General features: G+C 34.5%; 1 protein-coding gene across 2 annotated transcripts in view; it reads left to right on the top strand.

Annotated features, from left to right (window-relative positions):
• Positions 1-334: 334 nt before the first annotated feature.
• Positions 335-14,615, top strand: part of LOC128211848 (lysyl oxidase homolog 3-like) — a 30,851-nt gene continuing 16,570 nt past the window's right edge. The window contains exon 1 of one of the 2 annotated variants that reach the window (XM_052916941.1): positions 335-1,358. In XM_052916941.1, the coding sequence (XP_052772901.1) occupies positions 1,046-1,358 (313 nt within the window). In that variant the 5' untranslated portion in view covers positions 335-1,045. The remainder of the gene's footprint in view (positions 1,359-14,615) is intronic. The other variant, XM_052916942.1, reaches the window with a different exon arrangement.

Here is a 14,615-nt window from a genome sequence, read left to right as displayed (position 1 = left end):
GCTGATATATTACAATTATGATAGCAAAATTCATATAGTGTCCGAGGCCTCTGCCGGGCACCAGGGCAATAAACAGGGGATGCATAGTTGAGGATAAGGAAGGCGACATTCCTTAAACTAGGCCTTTAACCAAGACAAGAATATAATGTAAGGTTGATTAACTAAAGTCTAACAGACGATCCATTAGAGCAACTATACTGTGAAAGTTAAATCGAGTAAAACCTTCAACATTGTTTTTGTCCAATCACGCGACGGTATCAGTTACACTTGATTGTCCCGAGTCTGTTTGATTGACGTGAATCTATCAAACCCGGTTTAGTACTACTGACTGAGCCAAATAGGGGTATAGAATTCGGCAAGCTTTTTTAAACAAAAGGAATCAGATCTTAGTATTGAAGTCTTTAGACAGTGATTACAACCAGAGTTTGATTAGCTAATGGATTTTAAAGTAATTAGAACTTTGGGTCACAGAACGATACTTTTATAATTGATTTAAGAACTAGCTTGTTCATTCAGAAGTTAGTTTGGACCAGACTTGGGTAGGAGAAACGTCGATTTTGTGGTCATTGTGGTTTCACTGTGGTAAAAGTGTTGTGGTCGTAGAAAATAAAAAAAATAACATTATTGTTTGAATAAATCAAAGAGATTAAAATATTGATCTAGCAAGCTTATTTCTTGCTGATTTTGAAAGGAAATGCCATTTACACAAAAAATGGTTTCGAGCGATAATTTTGTTGATTAAGAAACGGTTCTGTCTTAATCACGCGTGAGAAGAGAAGCCACGGTTCATACGTGCACGAAATTCTTGAGCGCTGACGCCTTCTGTGGTTCATGAATAAGTTGCAGCACAGCAGTTGCAGCTCATCTGATTAATGAAGGATACATAGTTTCTTTACCTTAACATTATAAATCTCTCGGACTCCCGGCTGCTTTGTGAAATATAACCATTACTTTGGAAGTGATCACTGAATAGAAAGGATAACACTTAGCTGTTTATTTATATTATCACGTTAACGAAGTTTGGAAATAAATTTAAACTGGAACTATGCATTTCTTATTTGGAAATGGTGGATTTTATGCGAACTTGGTAGGACTCTTGTGCGGACTTATCGTGGTCATCTCGGACCTGACCTATTATGTTAAAGGCCAAAGGTCAACGCAGTGGTCAGATGGCGATTTAAGGCTGGTCGGAGGGCGGACAGAGTATGAGGGGACGGTCCTTATTTTCCACTGGTCCCGCTGGGGAGCCATCTGTGACGACTACTGGGATATCCGTGACGCCAATGTCGTCTGCAACGAGCTGGGTTTCGCGGGCGCAAAAGAAGCACCGAGACGATCAAGATTCGGAAAAGGCAGACGTAAGTCATGGGCTTATCAGAATTAAAGGTTTTTATATAACAAAGTTAATAATGTTATTCCCTTCATTCACTTGTTTCTCGACAGAAAAAAATGCAATTACTGTTGAATGAAAAACCTGTAGTTATGATACCGGATGTTCAAATTCTTGAATGAACGTGAAGTATTTCATTGAGGTGCAAGTGAGCGATTTGTATTCCGTGAACTCGCATGTTTTGCAAGGTTAGCGTGTTTATTTGCAATATTGTTTAAACTATACCTACGCATGGATTCAGTTTTTAGCATTTTCAGCGCACTTAAAAAATAACATGTGTGTTTTAGACATTGTGCAGTACTTCAAGCTGTCAAAAGACTGTTTGCGAATTTTGTGTTCGAAATTATGTTTTGTTTAATGGTTCTGTCGTACAATTACTTTCGTTAATCAGCTGTCAGCCGTTTTTGGTTTGAATCAGGTGATCGGTAGATCAAAACAGAGGCTGGGTCGGTAAACAAAATATAAATTTAAAAAAATAAGCGCTTGTTAAAGAATTATAAGTATGAATTTACCAAATGAATGGTCGGATTGTCCGCAAAACTCTATATCCATTTATCAGTAGACAAAATATAATCTTTAAAAAACGCTGGTTAAAGGAGAAGTACGCAATTATCAAATACATTTTCGGATTGTCCGCATCACTCTAACTCAATTTATTTTGGTAAAAACATACTTCTAACTTCCAATTGTTACTAAATTAAATAAAAATAATTATTTTACCGAAGGTTGTTATGTCGAAATGAAATTGGTCTGCATTTGTAGCTGTCGTTTATAAAAATAAATTTACAAATTACAAGCGGGTTTAATTAGTCGGGAGCGCAACCGGCGCGTGCCCCCTTGAAACGGTTAAAGTTTACTTTTAAATGTCAGTATCAGAGAATATATATGAAAAAAATACAGACGGATGACCTATTTCAGACTAAAATCACTTAATATTTCCTGGGGAACGACCTTGAGCTTCAATCAACTCGTTGAAAATGAGTTCAGCAAATTCACAAGCGGTGTGAGACGGGGGCGCACCCGGCGCTAGCCATCTTTAAAATGTGTTCAAGTTTAACATTTAATGTCAATATCCGAGGAGTGATATGATAAAAACAACAAATTGTTTTCACTTTGTCAGATTAAAATGGCAAAATAGTTCATTAGGAACGACCTAAAGCCCCAATCAAATTATAAAACAAAATGTATTGTTCGTATTGTTTGTGAATGAGGCGTTCTTTCTTAGCTGCGCTCCCAAAGCGCGCCCCCTCTGATGCTTAAGCCTGCAGCCGCCCCTGCTAAAGGTACGCTTGTCCAAAACAAAGGTAAAGACAGATGGACGGCTGCATTGGGGTATAGACGGCCTTAATTCTCGTGTATGTCCAATTGTCACTTTCTCTCTAATCAGCTGGCTCTGTTTTGGCGTTTTTTACATCAGGACACAACGTTTTAATGGATGATGTTAGGTGATGTTTGTCCATCGTGGCCATCAGAAGTAAAGGATTAAAACATAAACCTGCCATGTGTTCATGGCAACCGCAGAATGCAAGTAGCTTTCATTCATTGTGCACCTTTTTTGCTGATGCACACTTTTCGAATTCGCTTACCTACATCAAACCCCGCATATCTATACAAGGAAGAAAAATGGCGTACAACAACTTACAATTATTTTTTTATACGGAAGTGCTTCCGTAGCAAACTTAAATAAAAAGAAAAGGTGGTTAGAATAACAATAAACATTGGGTGTCAGACCGCAAAGTGATAGAGGATCGTGGTGACCCAATGTCATGATTCCATGGAGTGATACTTGAGACCCACTTCAGCGGTATTTGCTTAATAAAATTAAGTATTGTTGAGAAACGTATCGCATAGCTTTTGTAATCAATTAAGAAATAAATGCTTTATCATTCGTTCATACCAGAAGTCATGAAAATAGTTTTTAAATGGGTCGGGATGGCTCGGTTAGAGTGTCCGCCTCATGACCAAAAGGCTCCGAGGGTCGATCTCCGGTCGGGGAACAATCTTCTGACCCCTTACTTGTTGTTTAAAAATAAGCTGATAGCTTTCTACAAAATCGAGGTAAATTGAATTGGTATAAATAAACAGCACATGATTGAAATTCTTGATGACAAGGTTTGTTTGAACGACATATAAAAACATTATGTCGAACCCCATTGGCTCGAACCTGCTTGGCTCGATTTCATCGTTGGCTCGAACTGGATGTTAAGGATCGATTTCTTTATACTAAAGGTAAACATAACCGCTTGGCTCGATTTTTCCGAGGCTCGAAGTATTTTCGCCGGTCCCTGAATGTTTGAAAAACATATCAAAATGGCGATATCAAAAAGTCATTATCACATATTTTCCCCTTCTGCACACACCCACTGAAATCCATTCGCAACGTGAGTCATGAAATTTATACCAACATACTAAGCATTTCTTTCTCAAATTTGTTTATTGGTATGTTGCTTGTGTTCTCACGTGTACATTGAATACGTAACATCCAAAGAATGTTTAAATACTCCGGAAAAAAATATCAGTCTGTAGTTTCGTTCATGGATTTTTTCTGGATTTCATTAGTCATTATTTAATATGCATGAGTATTTTCTCCGGATTTCTTTAGTCATGATTTAATATATGTGCATTTTGTCCTCTTCTTATGAATGATTTGGACTTTTACTGAAGCTACAGAGGTAAATCATATCAAACAACAGTCGAATTCAGTGCCGGGTCCAGAAACTGACGTTTAGGGGGCGTAACTTACGGGCACAACCTTTTGACATTCGCCCCTCCCTCAGAATCGAAATTTTAATGGTTTAAACTCGAAACAGGGGGGGGGGGGATTACTGCCCCATTTTCTCTTAATAATTTCTAGTCTAATGAAGTATTTGTGAGAGCAACTTTTTTCCGATATTGACATAAAAAGAAAACAGGGACGATTTTAGAGGGCGGGGGCGCCAGGTTCGCCCACTTTGAACCGCTACTGAAATTGCTAATTAACTCCACTTGAAGATGCAATGTGGGGGTCTTGTCAAATTACGTCGGGAGTTATATACAGACTGCGCTCTGTCAGTTTCCTGTCAGGTTGGATACAAACGGCATTTGTTTCCCATGAGTGTTTAACAGTGGTGGCTTCCTATGTTGTATTGGTAAAGTCATGCAATGAATGATTTGTTTACATACATAACTTAAGTATTCGTCAATTTTTTCGTCAGCATTAACTTGATGTATCATGGATTTACAGTATCAATAAAACAAAACAAACACGAACAATTACATCTCGGTTTAGTAACGGTTATGTTGGCGTTTTCAGCAATAATGAAAACGCTGAAATTGCAAATATATTTTCATGGTCATTGGCCCGCAGTACACAGAGTTTACCAGGCGCTGCAAATTCCAGTTATTAATATTTTTATAGTTTTCTTACGGTCATTAATTTTCAGCAATTCCCTGATCTGGAACAATAAAACTTATCGGTGGTATCATAATTTTAAGGTGTTTCATCCATAATTTTGAAAGAAAAAAATGTTCCTGGTAACCTCGTGGCATACCTGTACCATTATAAAGACGTTAGTGCATACAAGTATGGTTAAGTATGTGAGTTAAAAATGTCATGTTTTTGTTTTGTCATGGGAGTATTTTTTTATTGTTGGTATTTTTTCAGGGGGGGGGGGGGGGGGGTATGGGGTATATGTTCAGGGGAGTATTTTATCCGGTTCTCCAATATGATATCTTTCTAGAATGTGTGTGTTTGACATTAAAAAAGGGGGAAAATACTAATTGTGTTCGATTTTATATAAAAGTATATAACAAAAAATATGCTTCGAAGTCTTTATCTACAGTATTTTTATTCATATTTTGAAGGTTATAATTTATGTCCTCTAACTGTTTTAAATGCTAAATAAATACCAAATTATTTTGTTTATCCACTTAATTTTTGACCAATGAAAATTGTGCATTATTCAAATTTTCGCCTGTCGGTTTTGGATAGAACACACGTGGTCGCTGTAAATATTTTTGGGAAGAAATTGAGTGACAAAGAATTTTTTATTTGATTTAATAAGTAAATGTTATTGGAATAAGATTGTTCATATGGTGAGATTCGGGCCTACGACGAAAGTTCCGTGCGTCCGATAGTCCTCCCGACCCCGAGAATAAGTTAAATCTGCACTCTCACAGATTGACAGTTTTGACATGTTTTCAGTTTTTTGTCTCAGAATCAGCTGATTTCGGTATCAATGCCTTCAATTCAGTAAGATAACTCACATTAGAACAAATCTCAATTGTCTAGAAAACTGTCGAAAAACTCATTTTTCTAAAATCGTTAGTATCTCTTTTAGCCATAAAATAGCAATTTTCAAACGTAAATATGAATAACTGCGATCTAATCTTTCGTCAGCAGTCTTGTATCACTAGTTTCCAGACATTGCGCAAATTTGGCTCATGCTAAGACAACAAATAAAAAAATGTCAAAACGGTCAATCTATGAGAGTGCAGCTTTAACATATTTCGCTTTTGACAAAGTTACTTTGAATGTCTTTCTTACGTTTAGAAACGTACCGTAACATAGATGTTTAAATAACACTCAATTATTATCGGTCCACAAATTATAACATCCACTAAACATGATAGTGCATATTCTTAATATTTACAGTTAAAAAAAAAACGCGTTCGGGTCGAGCCCTTACTTTAGGCGCCTATTTTAAATACAGTGTTAAAACTAGACACTTATATAATTTCATGTTGCCGACAACTATCAAGATTAAACATTATGACTAATGGAATTTAAATGAAACCCCGTAGACAGATGAAATACCTTGAACTTGGAGTAAAATAAAAACAACCCTCCTGCCAGTAACACATCACTTAAATGAAAACTTAGATGCTTCTGCGGTAAGCGAGTGGGTGGAAATGGGAATAAAGCACCATGACTCGTAGATAATATAAGAGAAAACATCCTGAAGACAGCACGTATACAGCATGAAAGTGCAAGGTTGCTTAACGGGACCTCACGTTCACAACGTAAATTGCCAATTTCATGAATTTGCAAAAAAAGAACATCAAGTACATATATTAAATGCGAATGTTATTTTGCAAAACGGTAAGTCACGTACACATACGTGAATGTGTTTTTGCAAAACGGAACGTAACGTACACATAATGGGAATACTATTTTGCAAAACGGGAAACAACGTTTTCATAATAGGAATAGCATTTTGCAAAACGGGACATCACGTTCAAAGAACGGCAAAACTGAAATAAACGTATTCATGATAGGAATAGTATTTTGCAAAGCAGGAAATCGTGTACACATAATGAAAGAACGGAACGTCACGTACATATAATGGGAATTCTGTTTTGCAAAACGGAACGTCACGTACACATAATGGGAATACTGTTTTGCAAAACGGGACATCACGTACACATAATGGGAATACTGTTTTGCAAAACGGGACATCAAAACGGGACGTCACGTACACATAAAGGAAATACTATTTTGCAAAACGGGACGTCAAAACATGACGTCACGTACACATAATGGGAATGCTTGTATTAAAAAACGGGACGTCACGTATACATTATGGGAATGATGTTTTGCAAAACGGAAAGTCACGTTCACATAATGGGAATGCTATTTTACAAAATGAGACGTCACGTTCACATAAGGGGAATGCTATTTTACAAAACGGAGCGTCACGTACACACAATGGGAATGCTATTTTACAAAACGGAACATCACGTACACACAATGGGAATGGTGTTTTGCAAAACGGAGCGTCACGTACACACAATGATAATGGTGTTTTGCAAAACGGAACGTTACGTACACATAATGGGAATGTTATTCACCAAAACGGAATGTCACGTACACATAATAGGGAACTTGTTTTGCAAAATGAAACGTCTTATACACATAATAGGAATGCTATTTTGGAAAACGGAACGTCACGTACACATCATGGAACGCTATTGTACAAAACGGAATCACGTACACATAATGGAACGCTATTGTGCAAAACGGAACGTCACGTACACATAATGGAACGCTATTGTGCAAAACGGAACGTCGCGTACACATAATGGGAACGCTATTGTGCAAAACGGAACGTCACGTACACATAATGGAACGCTATTGTGCAAAACGGAACGTCACGTACACATAATGGAACGCTTTTGTGCAAAACGGAACGTCACGTACACATAATGGAACGCTATTGTGCAAAACGGAACGTCACGTACACATAATGGGAATGCTAATGTGCAAAAATGGACGTCGCGTACACATAATGGGGAAGTTGTTTTGCAAAAAGGAACGTCACGTACACCTACTGTTTTGTTAAACGGTACGTCTCGTTCACAGAGCGGAAATGCTATTTTGCAAAACCGCACACATTATGATAAGAACTAGATGAAAGTGCATCGACAAATAATTATCAAGAGCTGAAATAACCCGGTTAAGATAAAATTCGGCATTGCGTTTATATTGTATATACTCGTAGAATAATAGTTTTAGCATGTTCATTTTACGATGATTGCTAAGATAGTTCTAGATTAGGCCTTGGAGGCAATCTTTGTTTATTTCGAAAGTGCAAATGCTGCATTTTATCGAAAGTGCAAAGACTTCTTATTTATTGTTCGTAGTTCCAAATTGTAAGTATTTTCTTTGATGTGGTTCTGTAGATTTGCAATGTATGCTTGGATACGGATTTAATGACCCATTTATAACATGTTTGGGAAAGAAAACAGGCTTGCAGCAGACGTGTTTGCAACTTTACAGAGTATAATAATTGTTTATATAAAACACTTTATTTAAGTGCATGCATGAGTTCTTATAATCGTATATTATAAATATCTAGTTCCAAAAAATAATGTAAAGAAGAGATATTATTATAATTATTATTATTATCAAGTATTATCAACCAGTTGTATGTCTGTGCCAATTTTGTTACGTAATTATTGCTGTTTAGAAAGCCTGAATGAAAGTATAGCGGAAAACGCAATTAAAGAGAAACGAGGCGATCAGATTCACAGACGCAAACTCTGGACTCCGGCGTGAACATCTAAATGAGTCAAATGAAACAGAAAATCATTTAGATCATGATAACTTTGAGCCCGCCTTTGATTTTAAGGCTGTTAACTATACTACAAACATACGATATAACTCCCTTAAATTAATAGGCAATTCGAAACTAATTCGGTTACGTAACCCGACATTTTTGACGTTATTTCGTTACAACGATTGTTAAGTAGCCAATTAATGGAATTAAAATAGAACCAGAGGAATTAGAAAGGGAAATGTTGAGAACATGCTTAGATCAATCGTGTTTTGAACGAATATGACATTTGCAAAATATTTCCTGTTTTCCTCAAGCTTTTTGTGCGTATACTTTACAGTTGAAATATCCATTATTGAATTAAACGAAAAATGATCTTCGTGTTTTATAGAACATATTATCTATGTGAGAATTAATCAACCAAATAAAAGCAACATGCATTAAATGCTTAAAACAAAACAACACTAAACTCTTTGGTCAAACTCGAGTTTTGTTTGTTATTCAACAATCTTGGTTAGTTAAAGTGACACTTGTTTTTAAAATCAATACATACACATGTCAAACAAATAAGAAATTTAAGTGATAAACCTTGAACTACTTACTAAATAGCGCATTTATAGAAAATATACTGATAACAAGATTGTAACCGTGTATTTAATAGTTGGAAACGCAGAAATATCAAATGACTGGTGAGTGCTAAAAGATTAAGAGTGATCAACTATCAACTCGTAATGTGAAATACCATGTTTTCTGCACCTTTTTCAAATTAAACACGGTATCTATCCTTCGTAAGAACCAATGTGTTCGATATGCATTCATTCTTTCCAGTAAATTGAAACAATTGTAGTAATTGTGGTATATCTTATTTGGGGTTAGGTGTGCATGTTGAAGATAATTCCGCAATGGGAAGATTCTAGAATAGTTAAAAGACATGAGAAAAAGAACATATAAAATAATCAGAATTGTATAAATCTCCTTTTACACTGTCACACAATTTAACTTTATGCGATAAGTTGAGTGATTATTTGAGGATCCTTTTCAAAATGTGGCTTGATGTAATCAAACTGGCTTTCAGGCAGTTTTGTACATTTTGTCTTCCATGTAATCCATACAAAGCTCAGCTAAACTCTCAGCCGTGCCGACTTACTATTATTAAAGGCGCACAACATATTATCATGTTTAACTCATTTGACTTAAATAATAAAAAACAAAAAACAGCATACGATTGATTGATTGATTGATTGATTGATTGATTGATTGGTGATCGATTGATTGATTGATTGTTTGCTTCATTGTATGATTGATTGATCGATCGATTGATTGATTGATTCATTGATTCATTGATTGGTTGATTGATTGATTGAATGATTGATTGATTGATTGATTGATTGATTGATTGATTGATTGATTGATTGATTGATTGATTGATTGATTGAGGTACAGATAAAAACAATATAAGCATATGAAAAAAGTAATGAATTAATAGCTACGTGGCCACAAAATCACAAATTAAAAAAACACACATAATATCGCTAATAATTTTTTTATCCGTATCTTGATTATATTCCTTTTGATCATTGATCATTGATCATTAAAGACAAATAAGTTAAACAAGATAATGCATTAAAATATTTTTTTACATAAACCTATAGTGTACGCCTTTAAAGACACTGTCAGATATCATGTCTTAATTATCTACTGATAATTGTATTCACTGAGTTCATGTCTAATTAATTTACTGTCTTCAACATTCTCTTTGGGTTAAATCTGGCTGAAACATTTCATTGTATACGACGAAGGCAGTACGATAATAGACTAACATTTCATAATGGTCTTACCTAATGTGCCGTAAATGAAGATATACAAGCTAAATGAGGATATGTTATTAATACTATGAATGATAACCGTTCCGACTTTGAAGGGGGCTCAAAACATGTTATCTTTATAGTGGTCGACATTATGATAATCATGTCTGACGTATTCCTTTTAGGCGTAAAAAATATGTCTGTTTGGGGTATTATGCCAGGTAGGTCGGATTTTTTGTGTGGATTATTTAGGTTGGCAAATTGTTTCTTGAGATGTTTCTGTTACAAAAAAACACACAAAACAATACATTCTATGCTTAAGAACATCTATACGAACAGTATCAGCATCACTGGTATGGCATAAAAAATACAATTGGTTCGGGTAACCCGCCGTACCGGCTACGAAATTGGCGCCGACCCTACAGTTTTTATTGTCAGTTGCTAAAATAAATAAGTGTGTGAATTAATATGTAGTTTAAAACATTTTAAGCTTTATACAGAAGATTACGTTAACACCTTTCACCAATGTTGATAATTGCGTTCTTATATAAAGTCTTATAAAAATAATAATAATAAGCCTACCTTCCCTACATGTTTTTGAAAAGGATGTAGCCTCAACCACACCATTGTTAAGCCATTTCTTAAAAACATTTCATTTTTAACTTTTAAAAGAAAAAAAAATCAAACAAATGATAAACAATATGTTTCAATGCAATAAAAGGGTTTAGGGTCGGGGCAAAAAATAGGATACGTCGGGAAACGTAAAACAAACATTTTGTTTACGTCTTTTCGCCTACAGTCAAGCATTCCTCATACAATTTTTGAGCCATCATTATTATGTAACTAGGGATTAAAGTGCGATCCATGCATTGATCTTTTTTAATATTTAAAGTGTTTACAAAAATGTCCCTTTGTACGTCACTTCAAGACGTCATGTTTTTTTCAGACGTTTGACGGTGGTGTGGTATCAAACAAATCTTTGAAAAGTCTTCATTTAAAACTATCAAAAATACGTTAATGACAGAATAATATATTCCGACTTTGTTTCTGGTATGCACTGCGACATATCTTAAAGCTGCACTCTCACAGATTAACCGTATAGATACCTTTTTTATATTTTTGTCTGGGAATGAGTCAATTTTTGCGTAAATGTAGGTAAACAACTGACATAAGACTGCTGACAAAAGATCAGATCACAGTTTTTCATATAAACGTTCGAAACTTGATGTTTTATGGCTAAAAGCGTTGCTTAAAGTGACACTCTTATTTAAAATCATTACATACACATGTATAACAAACATTCAATTTGACTGACTAACCTTTAACTACTTACTAAATAATGCATTTATGGAAAGTATTAATTACTGATTACAAGATTGTAACCGTGTATTCGATAGCAGAAATTACAAAAATATTAAATGATTGGTGAATGCTAAAAGATTTACTGTGGTCTATTATAGTCTTATAAGGTAGCAATACCGTGTTTTATGCTCATTTCTTTCAAATTAAACTCGGTATCCTTCATAAGACCCATTATTTATGATATTTATTCATCCTTTTTGGAATATTAAAACAATATTACTAATTTCAGTAAATCTTATTTGGGAGTAAGAGTGCATCTTTAACGCTTTAAGAAAAAAAGTTCCAAACATTTGAGATATGATCTTGACGTCCTCGGCACCCCAGCGTATCATAACCTATAAAACGCTGGGGTGCCGAGGATGGTTCTTTAGTGAGTTATCTGATATGAGACTAAAAAAGAGTCAAAACAGTCAATCTGTGAGAGTGCAGCTCTGATGCATTAGAAAAATATTATTTTCATTGATTACGAAAGAAATCAGCGTGTTTTGAATAGCGATGTGATAAGGAAAAACGTAATACACAATGTACATCAGATTTATAAAACTGATGAAGAACTTAAATAAATAATTCAGTTGAAGATAATTAACATTTTTGAGAAGAATTTTGTGAATGAAATTTCAGTAAAGACCATTCATTGAATCGTGATTGAAGATAAAAGCCGTTGAGATTATGGACGAAATGAGGAAAGAAGAGAAGAGCGATAGACAACGGATGACAAATGAAAGACCGAACACCATAACTGTTTGTAACACTACCCGGCGACTCTTTGACACTTTGAACTATATCAGAAAGTCATTGTCACTCACATTTCGAGTACGGTATTGATCGTTTTCTTATCTTATGTTTGCTAATTGCATTAATACTCGGACCGTCAGCTAGAATTAAAATACTTAAACATGGGCTATTTCACTGTTATTCATTTGATACCCATTTGCTTAAATTTACGGCTATTCCACGCTCAAAGTGGACAGTAAAACTCAAATTTTGGGGGATAGTATGTCCAACAATGTTAAAAGGACAGATCTGTTTTGACAGGTTCATTTATGTGATTGTCAGATCTATTATTTAATTTTCTTTCTAAGATCACTGTGTCAGACGGTCATGCTTTTTTTTCCAAACAAATCATGTTATAAAAGACATTTATGTAGATGTCTGTCCACGATTTTATGTTCAGAACACTGATAAAATGTTGAGAAGCTCGATTTTCTTAAATCAATTCAAAATATGTTCAATTAAAATGAGTTCAGTTGCAACTGAGTACATTAATAGAAAAGAATAACGCCGGTAGGCATATAACACCTTAAGTCATTTTCTAACTTAAGTCATTTTCTTAGTAAAGTATGTCACTTGTCATATATGATATATTAATTTATAATATCTTTATTTGTATAAATTTAATGTGATAAACTCACTTCCATGTTAAAGTCACTGGTACATTTTTTTACAATCTGACTACGGAAATCCTAGGAAATCGACTTATTAATAAGATAAGAATTTACTTAATGTATTGAAATAATTTTCTAACTTAAGACAATTTCCTTAGTTCAGTAACTCACTTGTCATATGACTTTATGACTTGATAATGCCTAGATTTTTTTTTATTTTCATATATTATATGTAATAGACATACGTTTATTTTTAAACAATTGTATTTTTCTTTTAAATTGACAATGAAACTTTCAGGCAATCGACTTAAGCTGAGAAATAACCTGAGATGTTTTATGAATACTAGCTCAGAACACTAGAAAACACACGTCCGAACCGGATTAAAACTAGAGAACAAGTGAGAAAGGCGCCAAAATAAAGAAGGGCGGACAATTAAACATTCGGCGCTAAGAAAGAGTTCCCTCCCTTGATAATTATTAAATTTTCTCAAAATTAGTTATGTTTTATGAATACTAGCTCAGAACAGGAAGTTCATAAAGACTTATGCCACCGAACAAGGTTAAATATCGACTCTCTGTGAACTGAAATATTCGGGAAATGTGGTAATATGAAATACGAGATTATTAACTAAATTTCTCAAAAAAAGACGGCAAAAATAGAAATATCCACGTACCGATGAACCCATGAAATACGATATTATTCACTAAATTTCTCAAAAAAAGACGGCAAAAATAGAAATACCCACGTACCGATGAACCCATGAAATACGATATTATTCACTAAATTTCTCAAAAAAAGACGGCAAAAATAGAAATACCCACGTACTGATGAACCCTTATACAATGTCATGTGTTTCAATGACTTGAATGTCAGTCAATTGAAAATCATGAACGATTTTAATGATTTTAAAAAATCGCTGGCCATGGTAAGCGACATGAGGGGGCTCTCATAAATGTTTTTTTACTGAAGCAAGTATTTAGAATTTTGTCATTTCGAGATTATATCAGCTCACTTTTGACCTGGTTGTGTAATTGGGAAATAAAATACTAACTCTTACAATTATTTTCCTTTTAAGTATTTTCACCTTTTCCTCGTTTCTTTAATTTAAGTATCTTCTTATCTAAATGGTATTATCGAATGTTCTTTGATCTGGAATTTTGTCATATTGCTCCGAGGGTGTCAAATGAAGAATTTTCTCCTCATTTTTTTGTGTTTCCACAAGTGCTTTAAATTCATGTGAATGTGATTTAAGGAGTGATTGCTTTCGAAGGTTATTTGAAGGTTCTGGTTTAAAGCTGCAAGCTCACAGATTGAACTTTTTGACAACTTTTATTTTATTTTATTTTTGTCATGAAACGATCAAATTTATGCAAACTGGCATGGAAATCAGTCATATAAAACTGTTGACAAAAATTAGATCGCAGACTTTTATATTTAAGTTCAGAAGTTAATGTTTTATGCATTTTTCTTAAACCGTTAGTAACGCTTTTAGCCATAAACATTATATATTGGACGGCAATATGTAAATCTGCAATCTCATCTTTTGACACTGGTTTGCAGATATTTACGCAATAATTGTCTCATTCCAAGACAAAAAATAATAAAAGTTGTCAAAACGGTGAACCTGTGAGTGTGCAG

This window comes from Mya arenaria, chromosome 12 (assembly GCF_026914265.1).
Source record: "Mya arenaria isolate MELC-2E11 chromosome 12, ASM2691426v1".
In the NCBI taxonomy this organism is placed as follows: domain Eukaryota; kingdom Metazoa; phylum Mollusca; class Bivalvia; order Myida; family Myidae; genus Mya; species Mya arenaria.
This window is presented reverse-complemented; position numbering and strand designations above follow the sequence as displayed.